The 18,806-nt window shown below is 33.3% G+C and overlaps 1 protein-coding gene across 4 annotated transcripts in view; it reads right to left on the reverse strand.

The window, feature by feature from the left end:
* GPHN (gephyrin) overlaps positions 1-18,806 on the reverse strand; it is a 393,108-nt gene that overhangs the window by 300,943 nt on the left and 73,359 nt on the right. For all 4 annotated transcript variants that reach the window (XM_004681769.2, XM_012724553.1, XM_012724552.1 and 1 more), the window contains exon 2: positions 1,033-1,111. In XM_004681769.2, coding sequence (XP_004681826.1) covers positions 1,033-1,111 — 79 coding nt within the window. The remainder of the gene's footprint in view (positions 1-1,032; positions 1,112-18,806) is intronic.

The raw sequence follows: 18,806 nt of genomic DNA on the forward strand, positions 1-18,806 counted from the left end.
GAACAAATGTCAAGACATCAAGTATCTAGGATAGAAAATGACAGCCAACTTAAAGAAAAAAAACTCCTACTAGGAGCATATTACTATGTAATGACACCTTTAAAAAATATCTTCTATCATAACAACTGGAAAAAACACATTCCTTCAGGCCCTCCCTGGTGGCGCTATGGGTTAGGATGGAGCGCTGCGAGCTGGCCACAGCTGCTTCAGTGAGAGTTAGAACCCCACCCCAGAGGTAACCCATATGGCATGATGGCATGACAGACCTCTCCTGGCCTGACTGCTGCTCCCCTCAGAAGTGTACTTTGTTGATCTACCTGTTCTGCTCCCGACTCTGTCTCTGGTGAATCCTCTTACCGCCCCTGAACCTCTGACTTGTACCCCAGTTCTGTATGCATAGATAAATAAACCTTAAAAAAATTCTTCTAAATACTGAACATTTCTTTCCCCAAACCTTTACCAAGCAAAGAATGCAACCTTAAAATATGAATTAGTCATTAATAGTACTGTTTGACAATTCTTAATAAAGAAAAGTTCTTTTCAAATCCAAGTGGTAAGAACAAAAACAAATTCTTACTGGATTCTTATTCTAGCCCAATGCCAAGAAACTGATGCTTTTGGCAGTTAAAAGAATGATGTTAAATTATGATAACCAAGACATAAAATTGCATTGTTCATCCAATGCAGTAACAACCTAAATGAATTTTCATTAGGATGCTAAGATCAAATTTGAGATTTAGTGGTAACATTGCTTGATAAACATTATTCTACATTCTGAGAAGTACTAGATTCCCTCAAAACACTACACTTACTTCTATAATCCATTATTCAAGTATAACTGTACACAATTTATATGATTCAAGTCCATATGAACATCCCACAAATTATAATGTAATTTCCCACAAAATTGCATTAAAACAAATTAGGAAAAAAAAATGTTCAACTATAAATTAGTTCTGTTACAGTTCTTGAAAAACTCCCACCAACCATCATGTTTTAAATTATAGTTAGTACTGAAAACCAAATACTCACAAAGAAGGATCTTGTACGAGATCTTTGAGGTTTATCCCACTGCGATCCTCTGCAAGATTCCTGAAGCAACTATCACTCACTGAACAGGAAAGGAGGAAAGAAAAAGAAAATTGATTTTAGTTTATATTAGTTTACATTTGCTGACCAAAAGGATTTTTGAAGTTAAAGAGGCTCTTCAGATAGGGTTTTTCTAAACATCAATATTGATATATGTCTGGGTCTGATAGATTTAGCTAACTCATTAATATTCAATAAATAACCAATAATCTAAGCAATCATACTTTAAATAAGTACAGTGTATAAAAGAATAGGCCCTCCCTGGTGGCGCAGCGGGTTAAAGCACAGCACCGAGAATCTAAAGCCACTTCTGCATGAGTTTGATTCCCGCCTGCCCCGGAGGTGACCACATGGCGTGGCAGACCTCTCCTGGCGCGCCCACTGCTTCCCTCAGCAGTGTACTTCGTCAACCTGCCTGTTCTGTTCCCCACTCTGTCTCTGGTGAAGCCTCTCACCGCCCCTGAGCCTTTGGCCTGCACCCCAGTTCTGTATGCACAAATAAATAAATCTTAAAAAAAAAAAAAAGAATAAATATGTGGGTCCAACTTTTGTTCTTACTTTTGCAAGACTAATTCACTAGCAGATTATGGCAAGTTACTACCCTCACAATAACTAACTAGAAAAAAGTGGTAACTTATCTCCCCAAATCACATATTTAAATATAACAGAGCACAAGGGAAGCAAAATGGATAGACTCAGAGAAATATGATGTCTCTTCTAACGAAAGCTCAGCCATTTGGTTTAGTTTTTGATGGGAATTGCCATTTAGAATGCAAATTAAGAATCACAAAGAGGCATGCTACTAGGTAAAGGAGAAACCAATATAGTCCCTGATAATTTATGTGTTGGCATAAGAGATTGAAATTTTATGTACTCCCAAAACACAGACCCTCTCCCCTAGGAAATTTGATGAGTACTAATGTTGCAAAAGAGGATTAAGGGGAGCACAGTAGAGAAGGGTTCAGAGGGCAAATACTGTATTCTTAGTGTTGTGGTGATTAGTAATCAAAACATACTAAAACAGTTAAAGCCTACCAGTTTCAGTGTAAAATTTCAATAGAATTCTCAAGCATTTGTTCTCAACCAAAAGCCTTGCATCTTAAGAGGAAGATGACTTACGGGGCCCAAAAAGTAGAGAAATATTTCCCACAATTTCACAGTACTTAACTGTGAAATTATACTTGTATAGCTGTGTATACCCATAATGCAACAGGTCTTTCTTTTAAATCCAGAGATAGACTAAACATAGCCAAAGATATGAGTCAAACCACCTAATTCAATTTGTGGTTGCATTGAGATTACCGATCTTTTTTTTTGATGCAGGATTAAAAAAAATTAACTTATAATAAACAGGGCATGATATACAGCAAAAAATTACAGTGTATAGGAAAAAGCACAAAATGTGATCAAGAAACCAAGTGACACTAGGCTGCCCAAGGATGATAATTAGAAAACAAAGACTTGAAGAAACCTATTTAATATAAGCTAACTATAGGAAAAATGTTCAAATAGATAGAGGTTATTTCAACCAGAATTGCAATCTATGAAAAAAATCTGAAATTAAATAATCAATAAGCCCCCCCCAGGCGCAATGGGTTAAAGCACAGCACTAAGCAGCTAAAGCTGCTTCAGCAGGAGTTCGATCCCTGCTCCCCGGAGGTGATCCTTATGGTGTGGCAGACCTCTCCTGACCTGCCCGCTGCTTCCCTCAGCAGTGTGCTTCGTGGATCTGCCTGTTCTACTCCCAGCTCTATCTCTGGTGAATACTCTCACTATCTATGCACCTCTGGCCTGTACCCCAGTTCTGTATGAATAAATAAGTCTTAAAAAAATCAATGAGTAAGTTTTATAGCTGAATCAATACATAAAACACAGGATTAATATGAACCTGAAGACACAAGCAAAAATAAATCCAACTGAAGAAAAGATAAAAAGAACAAACCATATGAGACATGTAGAAACCAAACTATTCAATGGAGCTGCAGATGAGAAGAGAAAATGGGGAAGAGTAATAATTTCATAGAAAACAGCTGAAAATACTCCAAGACATTGACCCGCTGAATCAGGAAGTACAAACAGCCCCACACTGGGATTAAAGAAAATCACAAGCAACACTCAAACAGCAGAAAGTCAAAGTCACAAAGAAATTTTATGAAAGAGCAAGGAAGGGGAAAAGGATGTAAAATCCTGAAAAGAAAAACGTAACACTTGACACTTAACAATTTGACAAACTATGGAGTCCGGAAGACAATGGAATGATGTATATTTAAAATGTGCAGATGGGAGCAAGGAAGTGAAAGGTGAGAGAGGGTGAGGGGAGGATTTGAAACAACTTCAAACCCTATAACATTTTAGTTTCAGGAAACTCAAGAAATTACTTTTATTCTGCTTTTTTGCCCTTAGGGATACATTTTATTAACTTCTTTCTTTACCAGTAGAACACTTCTTAATCAAGCCCCTTTAGGGGAAAAAAGGCGGATTAAGCCTCTCTTTTTATACCACCACCACATTACAGATGTCATCACTACCTGATTCGTCATAAACTGTAATTTTCTTACTTGTTTTTATTAATTTTTCTTAATTGTATTTCTAGCTCACATTTATTTTACTGTTTAATATCAGAATTGGTTTGGATCTTATTAGAGGTTTGGCAACCAGATCATGTGTTTGTGACCAGATCATGCTTTCAGAACCTAACTCTTATTTATATAAATCAGTCTGTGATACAACTGGTTTTGTTGTACCTATTGATGGTCTTAGTGAGGACTTGCTGTAACTTTTCTTTCCATATTTTAGATACTGATCTAAACCTGTTGACGTAAGACAAATCTGCTTTCCATAAATGTAACACAAATGCCCTCCCCCCACCACCATTTTCGAAGTAGAGCCAAAAATGAAAAAAGCTAAATGTTGGCACACTGTAAGAAAAGTTAGTGTCCAGCTGAGCTGAACTAAAATTGAAGGTATAATATATTGTATCATAAAATGTGTTCACATAAAGTTTTGTGCCCAATTTGGCAAATATGAGAGCGTAGTTATAAACTTCAAGAAGCTAAAAGTTTTGTAGGCTTAATTAAAATGGAGTAAACCTTTGCTCCCATAGAGTCTTGCTAGTCAGCTATCTCTGAAATAAGTTTTGGTAAAGATGGCACTTTTCTAAAACTCATGTCCCATCCAAATTTGAAGTTGAAAAATGATCAAGAAATCTTAAAAGGTTGTCAACAAAAAATTTTGAAATTTGAAACTTTTGTTAATAAAATATATCTATTGTTTTTATTTATATTTTTCAGAAATGCAACAGATTTTGTTTTTGAATATTTTAACAAACTGGTGAACATATTTTTTCAAGTGCAAATCAAAGCAAAACGTGTTTTTAGTCATCATAATTTGCTTTTTTCCCTCCAATATATACCAACTAAAGGAATTACAATGTTTTTGTCTCACTGATTCATAAAAATTCTTCAACGCTTTATCACAAGGACCAGATAAGACAAGAAAAAATGTAATACAAACATGTAGTTAAGCTATCGGACAAACATGAAAATTATAAATTTGTCCTTCCATCTGGTTTATATTGCTGTAATAATTAAAGTGGAACAAAGAAAAATTAGAAATATTTTGCAAAATTGACTCTTTAGTAAAATTTTCATCCAAACATATCTTTTTTTCCCTGTAAATGTTCACATTTCAGATCTATAATAAAAATGACTGGTGTTCATTATGCTAAGCATTTCTTTATTTGTTATCATATTTAATATTCAGAATCACTCAATGATATAAGTATCTCCACTTTAAAGATGAGAAGAGTAAAGATGGGAATATTAAACATCCTGCTAAAGAACATATATAGTGAGAGCTAATAAAGCATTTTTTCATCTCAGCTGTAATCCCCATGGCTTTCCACCACCAATTCACCCGTGTGCAATCATCACCATAATCCAGTGCACTATTTCCACCCCAGTTCTGATTCCATTCCCCTTTCCAGCAGGATAAAATGTCTCTGATTTATAGTTGCTCATTGTTTTTGTTTTTACTCTATTCCTTTGTTTCTCTTTTCCCCTAACCCCCACCCTCCCAATTCCTTACTCTCCTGCTATGAGTGAAACCATCCAGTATTTTTTGTTTTCTTTCTGGCTTATGATCCTTTCCAGCTCCATCCATGTTGCTGCAAAAGACACAAGCTTATCTTCTTTTTTTTTTTGATTGCTGAGTAATGTTCCATTGTATATATATTTCCACATCTTTTTAATCCAGTTATCTATTTTTTGGCATTTGGGTTGAGTCTGTGTCTTCCCTATTGTAAATAGAGCAGCAATAAACATGGGAGCACTGGTGTCTTTTTGAGTCGAGGCTTTGTGTCCTTTGGGTAGATACCTAGGAGTGGAATTGCCATATGGAAGTTCTAGTTTTAGCATAATGCTATTCAGAAGATAGTTCTCATTGATTTCTCATTATGTTCTGCATTCTTACATATTTCTCTGAAAGAAATAAAAGTTAGGCAGTTGAAACTCCTTATGAGAGTAAATGTCAACTCAATGTATCTTTAAAGAATTAATTTTTTTAAAACTGAATGAAACATTAGGAGTCTTCTAGTTATATGGCTCATTAACTGCTTCACATCGCATGGGCCCTATGGAGATACTCCTTTTCTCCTTTAAGCTAAAGAACTCCATTTGTGTTTTACATAATAGATTGTTTTGAAGATTATATTTGAAGAAATTTTAGTAAAGATCTTTATAGGATCAGAGACATACACATATAAAATATCTCAAAATAGTATTAGTTGTAATTTCCTTTATTTTACAGATAAGAATAATGGTTAACCTATCATTATCAAGAGTCAGCATTCAAACAGCGTATACTTATAAATATCTGTAAAATGAACACTTAAGAGTTATCAGCTAATAATGGTAAGCAACTTTTACTGTGTATATTCATCTTTCTGTTCTATACTGAAATTTAACTTTACGTGCTAAGCACTTTGTGGTCATTTTCTAGCTTTTTTTTTTTTTTTTAAGATTTATTTATTTGTGCATACAGAACTGGGGTACAGGCCAGAGGCTCAGGGGCGGTGAGAGGCTTCACCAGAGACAGAGTGGGGAACAGAACAGGCAGATCGAGGAAGCACACTGCTGAGGGGAGCAGCGGGCGGGCCAGGAGAGGTCTGCCCGCCATGTGGTCACCTCCGGGACAGGTGGGAATAGAACTCATGCGGAAGCGGCTTTAGATTCTCAGTGCTGTGCTTTAACCCGCTGCGCCACCAGGGAGGGCCCATTTTCTAGCTTTTAACTATACCATAATATTTTACGTATAATCAATATGATGTTTGATAAAAGACTGTATAATGTATTTTCTAAATTCTACTGTAATGAATTATCCAATCTGATTATTAGAATGTTTTTTGAAATACAGATCCATTTTTTCTTCTGCTATGATATTTATATTCTATCTTACTTTGGTCAGGAAGGATTTTCCTGTAACAAGAAAGTGCCTATTCATCATAAATTCACCTTTATATGAAGATGTGAAACTGTACTACTGAAATTAGCTTTATAAATAATTGGTAAGTCAATAAAATAAAATATAAGTTTAAAGGAACATAAACTATGATTAATCTTGGAATAAAAATATCATGTTTAAAAATATAACGAGGGCTTCCCTAGTTAAAATGCAGCACTATGAAGCTATACACATGCTATGCAGCATGAGTTTGAGTCACACTAGGAAGGTGACCCACATGGAATGGTACACATCTCCTGTAGAGCCTGCTGCTCCCCTTAGCAATGTATTTTGGTCAGTCTGCCTGTTTTGTTCCCCAGTGTGTCTCTGGTGAGTCCTCTCACTGTCCCCCACACCAAATCTCTGCCCTGTACCCCAGTTCTTATATACATAACTAAAAAAATCTTTAAAAAATAATAAAGTAAAATACAGCATGGTGCATTTACTCTTTATAAAACTTATTGCATTGTTCCCTGCCTATGAAAATGAAAATCTGAAACATTTGAAAATTGCTATGGAGATACTAATAACCTACGTATTCAATCCAAAACTCTCATATTAAGTGAAAAAAATTTCAAAGTAAGAAATTGCCTAATTTATAAAAACCTGAAACTTAAAATGAAATATAAATTTAAACTACAGAAAGATTCCAAGTAATTTACTCAAAGTTAGACTGGAAAAATAATTTACAGAGAAAAGGATAGGATATTGATATAAGTATTTAAAAAGACAAATATTTGAATATCAAAAACGCAGGAGCTGGTTATAGAGAGCATTATTTATTTTTCTAAAAATGTCCTTCTCTGGAACCACAGTTAAAAGTTAAATGTTTGGGCCCTCCCTGGTGGCGCAGTGGGTTAGAGCACAGCACTAAGAAGCTTAAGCCACTTCCGCATGAGTTTGACCCCCGCCTGCCCCGGAGGTGACCACATGGCATAGCAGACCTCTCCTGACCCGCGTGCTGCCTGTTCTGCTCCCCACACTGTCTCTGGTGAATCCTCTCACCATCCACATCTTTGGCCTGTACCCCAGTTCCATATGAATAAATAAATAAATCTTTAAAAAAAGGTTAAATATTTATTAGAAAATTTCAGTTTGCTTTAGTTTTCAAATATTACAAATAAAATAAAATGACTGCAAAAGTTCAACACTAGTTTTGAAAATATGATAGTTTAAAACCTAATATAAAAAATAGTAGACTGATTTCATAAATAAATATCTAATTTTTTTAGGTGAAATTCACTTAACACAAAATTTTCAAACATATGATTTGTACAACCACCACACTTACATATTTCCAAAAAAAATTTTTCATTCCTAGAGAAAAACCTAATATCAATTATGCAGCAAGTTCCCATTTTTTCCTTTTAGAGAAAACCTAATATCAATTATACAGCAAGTTCCCATTTTTTCCTTTCTCCAAGGTCTGATAACATGCAGTCTGTTTTCTGTCATTATGGGTTTAACTATTCTGGATATTTCATACAAAATGAAACATCATTTGTTACTTTTGTGCTTGAATTTTCTCATTAACATATGATTTCAAGGTTGCAGCATCTATCAGTACTTCTTTCTTATGCTAAATAATATTCCACTTTATCTGTACTATTTTTGTTTATGCATCACCTAGAACAAATTTATACCTTTCGGCTACTATGGATAGTTCCAAATGAACATGCTGCATCTAAATCAGTATAAATACCTGTTTTAAATTCTTTGGGATATGTTCAGAAATGTAAATGCTAAATAATACAGTAATTCCATGTTTAACTTTAAGAATTCATCACATTGTTCTCATATGTAGTTGTATCATTTTATATTTCATCAGCAATGTATGAGGGTTCCACTGTTTGTATTTCTAATCGTAATTTTAATTTATTTATAATAGCAGTATGAGTAGGTTTAATTACATTCCCCTAATATAATGATGTTGAACATCTTTTTAAGTGCTTATTGGTCATCTGTATATCTTAGTTGAAGAAATGTCCACTCAAATCCTTTGCACACTTTTAAAGTGAGTTATCATTTTGCTGTGAAATTATAAAACGTGTATATATTCTGAAAGCTAGACCCTTCTTTTCCCTCCATTCTATAGATTGTATTTATGCTCTCGTGACAGTTAAATGTACAGAGCTTTTAATTGTAATGAAGTTCAACTTTTTGGTAACTTGTGATTTTGGTATTATATTTAAAACCATTGCTAAATCTAGGTCAAGAGAAATTTCCATACATTTCGCTGTAAGAGTTGAATAATTTTAACTTCTATATTTAAGACTTTTATCAGGTCTAATTTCATTCTTCTACATGTCGATACCTAATTAACCTAGCTTCTTTTGTTAAAAGACAATTCTTTCTTCATTGAAACTTTTTGGTACTCTTTTGAAAAATCAAGTGACCATAGATATATGTGCTTATTTCTGAAGTCAATTCTACTGCAATAAGCTATATGTCTGCCCCTGTGCTAGTATTATGCTGTTTAGATTACTGTAGTTCTCAAGTCAGTTTTGAGTGGGGACTGTGAGTCTTTCAAATTTATTTTTCTTTTTGAAGATGTTTTTGTTTTTAACTTCTTTAAATCAGTTGTTAGTCCCCATTTAAAATATTCATTTTTCCTTTCCTCCCCACCCCCAAAGCTGATTCATTTCAAGATGTCTTTTGCTATTACCAATTATGTGCCTTCAGATACCACATTCTATCTTTTCCCAAGCCTAAATCCTACCATTTTCTATCTGCTAGGAGAAAAATTCTAAGAATTGTTCTAAAATGATTAAATTGAGTACAAAGATCCATTTCTGAGCAAGCTGAATGAAGTACATGAGCAATAAGATAAATAGTTGTGATGGGAATTTGGTAATTTTCTTAATGTATTCAATCTAAAATTATAAGCCAAAACAAAGTCTACATGCAAAACCTGTACTTGTCATTTCAAAATCCCCAATGTTGTTGGAGTTTCAAGTTATTTTAAGTGACTCCAAGCTGGTTTATGTATTTTGTATGTTCTTAAAAAAAAGTACATTCTCATTCTGACAAAAGTTAAAACAAGAAGTAGAGTCTTTCCTGATAAACTTGCACAGAAATGTTTTCCGAGTTCAGAGAACATCTACAGAAAAAAAACTTCCGATGAATATGCAAAGAAATTTTTTATACTAAAAGATCCATTAACCCTACAACTATTGAACTTTCTACCCTCTCTTCAATTGGTAGTAATTACCATACAATGTAGTGACCTGCTAAAAGGCAAGAAAATCCCAAAAAACACATTGTTAATATAACTAGTATGCATAAATGAAATCATGTCCGTGGATAGATGTCAGTGTTTGCCAAAAATTATCCGTGTAAAAACACAATTGCAAAGATAAGATACTCCATGTAAAAGAGCATTAATAGGGGGCCCTCCCTGGTGGCACAGCGGATTAAAGCACTGCAGTAAGAAGCCTTAAAGTCACCTCCACATGAGCTCGATCCCCGCCTGCCCCGGAGGAGATCCACATGGCGTGGCAGACCTCTCCTGACCTGCCCGCTGCTCCCCTCAGCAGTGTACTTCGTGGATCTGCCAGTTCTGCTTCCCACCCCGTCTCTGGTGAATCCTCTCACCCTCCGCATCTCTGGCCTGTACCCCAGTTCTGTATGAATAAATAAATCTTTAAAAAAAATTAATAAATGAACATTTGCAGTAGATTTCGATGACAGAAAATAGTTACACACTCTATTTCTTTTCTTAATTCTAGTTTTTAAACTGATAAAAATGTATTGTAAATATTGTACACATTATGATATTTGGTTTTCATAAATTCAAAAAATAAAGGAAATGTTTTCTTTCTTGTTCTACTAATATATACATAATATCAATTTTATTCAGCCTGCAAAACCTAGAACAATAATTATCTGACCCTTTGTAGAAAAAGTTTACTGCCCCTTGTTCACAGAAACACAGTAGGATTATCAGGAACTATAGAAAGCTAATTAATGTTAAAATTCCTGGCACATGGCCCTCCCTGGTGGCGCAGCTGGTTAAAGCGCAGCACTGAGAAGTTAAAGCCACTTCCACATGAGTTCAATTCCCGCCTGCCCCGGAGGTGACCACATGGCGTGGCAGACCTTTCCTGACCCATCCGCTGCTCCCCTCAGCAGTGTTCTTCCTCGATCTGCCTGTTCTGCTCCCCACTCTGTCTCTGGTGAAGCCTCTCGCTGCCCCTGAGCCTCTGGCCTGTACCCCAGCTCTGTATGCACAAATAAATAAATCTTTAAAAAAAAATTCCTGGCACATTCATTAGTGTCTTCACTTGAACACTTAGAAACCATCATAGGGTTACTAACTGGCCTAACTTCAATATTTTTTGGATATGGGAACCTGGAGGGAAAAGATGGGGGAAGACTTGATTGGTAGATTAGTATGAACACATACAATATTTATTAAGCTAACTATTTACAAGGCCTTATTGTAGGACCCTAAAATAATAATAGAATATTATTCTATATAATTGGTGACAGATCACCCTAACAGATATAATAATAATGGAAAAGTCTGAAATAATGTGAGAATTACCAAAAGTGTAATAAACATGAAGCATGTTCTGTTAGAAAAATGATGCCAACAAACTTGCTCTATTTGCAAAATATTGCCACACATTTTCAGTTTATAGAAAAAAAAATAATTTTCCAAAATAATAAAATCAGGTACCCCTGTACTGAAAATTACAAAATGCTAGTGAAAGAAATCAAAAGACATAATAAATGGAGAGAAATAGATGTTTATGGAATGGAAGACTCAACACTATAAAAATACCAATTCTCCCTAAATTGATACACAGATCTATTTCTAGTATTTTGCTATTACTGATTAGTGAGTAATCTTATGTGTCAATGTTTTTGTCATTAGCCTGTTTCACTTATCCTCAAGATACATCTATGCTTTAACATCTACAATAATTTCTTTCCTTTTTAAGGCTGAAAATTTTTTCACTATGTATTTTGTCACATTTTATCTTTTCATTCATTCATGAACATTTTGATTATTTTCACCTTTTTTGTTTACCATAAAAAGCTACTTTAAACATACTTGTATAAATATTTCTTCAAAAATTTTTATATCATGCTTTCTTTTGCAATGAAAGAAAACATTGTGCCAGAAGGGAGATCTGGTTTTAAATACCAGTTATATGCATATTTGTGGGGTGACTTTATACACACATTGTAACTTCCTTAAGTATTTACTCCTTCTTTCATATAACAGGACAATTACAGCTTTTCTATCAGACCTCTGGAGTTAGCCGGAATAATAAACAAGATTATATATATATATATATATATATATATATATATATATATATTAATTGTAAACTACAAAATAAAGTTCTTACACAGGAATACTGTAACTAAATGAGTTTAAAAAGCTGTAGAAATAAAAAAAGCTGTGGAAAATTTAAATAAAGCTGTACTTTCTTCGAAATAGGTGGTGCTATTATTGTAGTGTGTTAAAATAAAATCTGGATAAATGGAGTCAGATAAATACTTTTTAGACTAGTGTCACTTTTATAATTCATACCAACTTTCTCCCTATTTTTCATTTGCTACATAGATTTTTTTCAAGATTTATTTATTTATTCATACAGAACTGGAGTGCAAGCCAGAGGTGTAGGAGCGGTGAGGGCTTCACCAGAGACAGAGTGGGAAGCAGAACAAGCTGATCAAAGAAGTACATTGCTGAGGGGTACAGTGAGGAGACAGGAAGTTCTGCCAGCTACGTGGATCACCTTGCCGGCAAGGGATCTCACTCACACTGAAGCAGCTGTGGCCACTTTGCAGTGCTGTGTCCTAAGGAGGGCCTGCTATGTAGATTTTTTTTAAGTACCATATTTTCCATTTAACGCTTGCTTCCAGAATAATTTTATGAATTTCCTAAATATTTGGGAATTAAAAGATTAAGTTAACTTTATCATATAAAAGTATACAACAAAATGGAACTGTAGGGCAATTTGCCACTTTGCCTTAGGACGGTGAGTTATTTTTCCCATGTTTCAAGAAAATAAAATAAGCATAGACTCCCAAGCATGAAATCACTAAACATTTGGATGCCTTACTGCAAAATTTTATTAGTACTTTAAATATACAATTATAAAATTTTTACTTAAAAATCTGTCACTACTATTATATATAATCATTAGCCTCTCAAAACTGAAAAAAAAAATTAAAACCTCTCATTTGTTTTGACTAGATTTTAATACTTTGTCTTATGTCTTTATTAGCATAGTGGTTAAGGTTACACACTCTGAGGTTACACAATCTGGATTCGACCTTAGTGCATCCACTAAATAGATGTATGACCTTCAGCAAGTTAATTAACCTCTCTGTTCCATTTTTTTTTTAAAGATTTATTTGTGCATACAGAACTGGGATACAAGCCAAAGGCTCAGGGGCAGCGAGAGGCTTCACCAGAGACAGAGTGGGGAGCAGAACAGGCAGATCGACGAAGTACACGGCTGAGGGGAGCAGCGGGCGGGTCAGGAGAGGTCTGCTACGCCATGTGGTCACCTCCGGGGCAGGCGGGAATCGAACTCATGCGAAAGTGGCTTTAGCTTCTTAGTGCTGTGCTTTAACCCGCTGCGCCACCAGGGGGGGCCTGTTCCTTGATTTTTTAATTCTTCAGCTGAAGCTAATAGCACCTCTACCAGAGTGTTGCAGACATTAAATAAGTCAATACAGATAAAGTGGTTTCAATACTCCTGTACATTACAAATGCTATTATTTCTATTAGTACAATTATTACTAATATTTCTATCTTTGTGTTGTGATAAATTTCCTTAAAAAGATGATGTCAAAAGTGAAACACTTTTAGTGGTGGGTAGCACAATTTAAGACTTATCTAATTTTCAAGGCAATCAGAAAAGATAATGAGGGCAGAGCACAAAATTAAGTCTTTAAAAGCATCATGCATATCTAAAAAGGTATACCAAGCTACTAGATTACACTGTAATTTAGATAGACAAATTTAAAAAAGGATAGTATCTTCAATACACAATTATCTTCAATAAGGTTCTAAGGTTTTTAGAACCTTAATATATACTTGTAATTGTGTCTTCCCAAGCTCACAAATTTAACTCAAGATTTACTATGAATTTTAGAGAACTAATTAGAAACCCATGCAATTAAGTAGAAATTCCAAATTTCAAAAAACACAGACATTTCTGAAGCAGATGCACACCACTGAATACACAAGGTGGCAAAAATCAAAACAAAACAAAAAAATCAAAACAAAAACAAGACTTGATTTAAAGATTAAAAGAATCAATTTAAAATTCCAGTAGAATTGTAATTATCTAAAATTAATCTTAGTTGGTTAACTTTGACTACACATATATCTTCCCATCTACTTGCTTGGAACAGGTATAAGGCTCAAAGGTGTAAATAATCAGTACCATTAAATACAAATACAAGAAATATATGTACTTATTATATATATAAGAAAAAATAGTAACAAGGTCATTTTCTAATATAAATTTAGCCAGGTTAGGGACTGGCAATAGTATATAAACATTTATTTTTTTAGAAAAATAATGCCTTCATGCTTTCTTCCAGTCATTACTCCACTCACAATAGCAGAAATTACTATTGGGCTTCTAATACTGCATAGTAGTTTTGCCTAATTCTGGAATTTATGTAAATTAAATCACGTACACATATGTTCTTTTTGCATCTGGTCATTATAAGATTATGTTTTTAATTTTAATCACACTTTGTTCCTTCACATTATTTCCACAGTATTCTATATATGAAAATACAATAATTTATTTATCCATTCTACTGTAGTAGACATTTGAGTTGTTTCCAACTAAAGCTATAACAAGGAGTACTACTAGAAACATTCCTGCATGTACCTTTTGATGAATATAAGCATATATTTTTATTAGATATATACCCATTAGTGAAATCCCTAGGTCACAGTAAATATACATCTTCATTTGAGGAAACACTATCAGCTTCCAAAAATGGTGTTATCAATTCATGTGGGAGATATGTGATTATAAAACTTCCTCACCACACTTGAAAATGTCATCTTTCTATTCAGCTATTATGATGGAGATGTAGAGATATTGTCTAATGTTTTTAATTTGCATTTGTCAAATCATTATTGATGCTCAGCACCATTTCATGTTTATATTAATTAGATATTCTTTGTGAAATACTTTTTGAAGGCTTTTGACTATTTTTTAAAAAAATTGCTTGTTAGATAGGAGTCTGACACTGGATTACAAATATCATCTTCAATTCTAATACTTGCTTTTTATTCTTATAAATCATCTTTTCTTTAAAATTATCTTTTCTAAAATTCTTTAATGTCACCCAACTCATCTATTCTTCCTGTATGCTGTTTTAAGAAATCCATGCCTAACTCAAAATCATGAAGATACTCTCCCATGTTCTCCACTATTAGCTTCATATTTTATCTTTTATAGTTGGATTCATAATATAAATAAAATGGATTTTTGTGTATGATATAATGTAGAAGTTAATAATAATTAACCCTAATTTCCCTAATGGGAAATTTTCCCTAATGGAGAATAAAAACATTACTTTCCCCACTGTAATGCAATGTTATTTTTCTGTAATAAATTAGGTGATAGTATATGTATAAATCTTTCCATTTATGTAATTTTCTGGTGCTACTGTAACCAATTAGCACAATTTTAAACTTAGCTACACAAAATACGCAACTTTATTATCTCACAGTTGCATAAGTCAAATATCAAGGTTAGCTTGGCTGACTTTCTGTCAGCTTGACTATTATTAGGAAGCTTTGGGAAGAATATATTTTCAAACTCATGCAAGTTCATAGAAACCAATTCCCTTAGTTTCAGAAGTGATGTCAGTTTCCTTGCTGGGTGTCAGCTCCCACTGCTATAGAAGCTTCACTCTAGTCCTTGTACATTATGCCTAACCATCAAAGTCATCAATAATAGTGTCTGGAATCCTTCAGACATGTGAAATGTTTCTTCTGGTTCTACTCAGAGAAAAAATTCCTGCTTTAAAGAGCACATGTGATTAGACTGGCACATTCCTAAATTAATTACATTTGCAAAGTCCTTTGGTCATATAATGTTACACACTTCTAGCTTCCAGGGACTAGGGTTGGACATCTTTGGAAGCAATTATTCTGTCTACCATAATGGACACTCTATTCTATTACATTATAATACCCTGGCACCAGTACGACTGTATTAATAACCCTAGCGTTACAGTGTCAAACTAATCCACCAATTACTCTGCTTCTTAAGATTTCCTTGGCTAACTTTGGTCTTCTGAATTTGTGAACAAATTTTAACTAGATAGATTATCAATTAAAAAAAAGAAAAAGAAAATCTATTGGATATTATTACTAGAGGTATACTAATCTTTAAAGCTATTAATCTATATGAGCTATATGATCATTTAGACCTGATTTCCTTTAAATATTTGCATTGCACATCCTGTTTTTATTTTTTTATATCAACCTCCTTTGATCTTTATAATTAAAATATAGTTTTTGAATACAGCATAAAATTGGATTTTACTTTCTGTTACACAATATGATAAATTCAGGGTCTCAAATGGAATTATAGTCCAGTTATATTTACCATAACTACAAATACAAGTAGGTTAAAAAAAAAAAAACTAGAGGTAGAATATGCCTCCAAGGGAAAATTATCTGTAGAGTGATGATATTTATATTTTATCCTTTTTTTTTTATTATTGTTTTGGACAATAATATCCAAAAGAAAGTCTAAATATTAAGCATTTTATATCATCAGATTGGTCTCAAATAATCTTTGTTTTATACACAAATTGAAGCACCACCTTTGACATTAATTCCATAATAAGGTAGAGTGGTAAGCTTTAAAAATTCCAAAGGATAAACATTTTATAAATAAATCCACCACTTTACCTTTGTTTTTACTGTGACATAGTAAAACAAATATGACAAATGCCTTCAAGAACTATTTCTTGTGCCCAAACAGGTGTATGTGTGTGTGTGTATCAACACAGAAGAGACAAAATAATATGACTCATTTCACCTTGATATTACATCTTCTTTATCATCAATGTCTTACTTTAATAGTATCATTCCTAGTCCATTAATTTCTTAGTTATTTTTCTAAACACAAATATAAAGAACATAACTTATTTCTATATATAAAATATCCCCAGTGGCTAATACTATTTTTAGATAAAACTCAACCCCAAGATATTTCATATTCAACTTCATTTTATGAATTTACAGAAATGAAAATATATCAAAGGTAGTAAAAGTTTATATATTTTATGTCTTTGAAATGCAACTAACTACTCATCAACTTTCACGAATAGTTTGAAATATACTCATTTTTGTAACACAGATTACAGATGTTAAATATATCATAAACAGGATGTCACATATCATTGACTTTGGTTCTTTTTACACTTAGATAATCAAAGACATGAAGAATGTAAAATCTTACACTGTTCATGGCCACTGTTTTTACCCCATAATTGCAGAACATTATCATTTTTACATTTATAACACCACTTATAATAATCAATGATTTCTTTCATTTCTGTACCATCTATTTTCTCCCAGTCACCTTTGTTGATTTACTAACCCTCAATATTTGCCCATTTATAAACAATATAAACTAAATCTTAGCACAAAATTATAGAAGACAAAAGAAATACCACAAATCCTCCTATGCAAAATTAAATGTACCCAATTCTTGTTGCAAAATATTGGGAGATGAAGTCCTTCCAGAGAATGAAAACTAGATGGAACTACTGTTGACTCAGTGATTCTTGTTTGAGAATATTCATCCAGGGTCATGTCATCAGAAGAGTCAGTCAAAATTTGTTTATAAAATCAATTTTACCATCAACATTTGCCTAGAGTACAGCTATTTCTAGGCATTCATCTATTAATTTGCCTAGTAATTGTGAAATCTTTCTTCCTTTGTCTATTTTTAAAAAAGATTTATTTATTTATTCATACAGAACTGGGGTACAGGCCAGAGATGCGGAGGGTGAGAGGATTCAGAGATGCGGAGGGTAAGAGGATTCACAAGAGACAGAGTGGGGAGCAGAACAGACAGATCAAAAAGTACACTGCTGAGGGGAGCAGTGGGCAGGCCAGGAGACGTCTGCCCCACCATGTGGTCACCTCGGGGGGCAGGTGGGGATCGAACTCATGAGGAAGTGGCTTTAGCTTCTTAGTGCTGTGCTTTAACCCTTTGCACCACCAGGGAGGGCCATTTCTTCCTTTGTCTATTTTTATATTTTTGCCAATTTTGGCAGAAAATAAAATATTCTGAATTCTCTACTGTGTTCAACAAAAGCTAAAAGCAAATCACAATTTCTGTTCTTTTATATTTTCTTGAAATTGAAAAAATACTTTGGGTAACTGGAAAAAAAAACTAAAGGATAACTATTGTATCTCTAAGTGATTCCATTAGTCTTTCATTTTATTATTATTTTACTCTTCTAAAGGTAGGGATAATTTATAAGTAATGATAAAATAATTCCAAGAAAAATTGTAACAAAAAGAACATTTTGATACCAAAATATATCCTGAGATTTTTGGCATGGGTTTATTTAAAAAAGACTATGCTTTCTCCTCTTTGGAAAACATTTTAGAAAGGAATAAAGGTGAAAAAATATGTTTAGAAATTCTTGACTTTCCCCCAAAAGAAATTAATACTGAAATAGATTCCAACAGGTCCTGATTGTAGACTGAGGATTAAAGGCTATTATCTTCCCATGAATTCCACAGAAAGCTATAAAAAAAATTAAGCCAACACTTATGACTCTTCTATAGTATTTTATCCATGCCTCCATTTTATTTCACATATTACTGTATTATATATACTCAGGTTTGATCACTAGTTATACTTAAGTAGAAATATTTTCTTAGGAAAATAAGTTAAACATGTTAGCCCTCTAAAATTATAAGGGATAAAGGAATTAACTTACCTTTCTTAAACTAAAAGAATGATGTAAAAGTCTTTAGTAAGGATTGAAATTTGATGTAGCAAATAAAATTTATAGTCTAATTCATTGCTTATCTATACCTTACTTAGTTTACCCAAAAATTATATTTTAGGTATGAACTAATCATCTTGAGAAAAAAAAAAAGTAATTCCCCAAATCTACCAATATTCATGTTTGTTATATTAAGGTGGAAAAATAAAACTTGGAACTTTAAAAACGAGTTATATAAT

Source organism: Condylura cristata, unplaced genomic scaffold (genome assembly GCF_000260355.1).
Source record: "Condylura cristata isolate star-nosed mole 26May11 unplaced genomic scaffold, ConCri1.0 scaffold00013, whole genome shotgun sequence".
Classification (NCBI taxonomy): domain Eukaryota; kingdom Metazoa; phylum Chordata; class Mammalia; order Eulipotyphla; family Talpidae; genus Condylura; species Condylura cristata.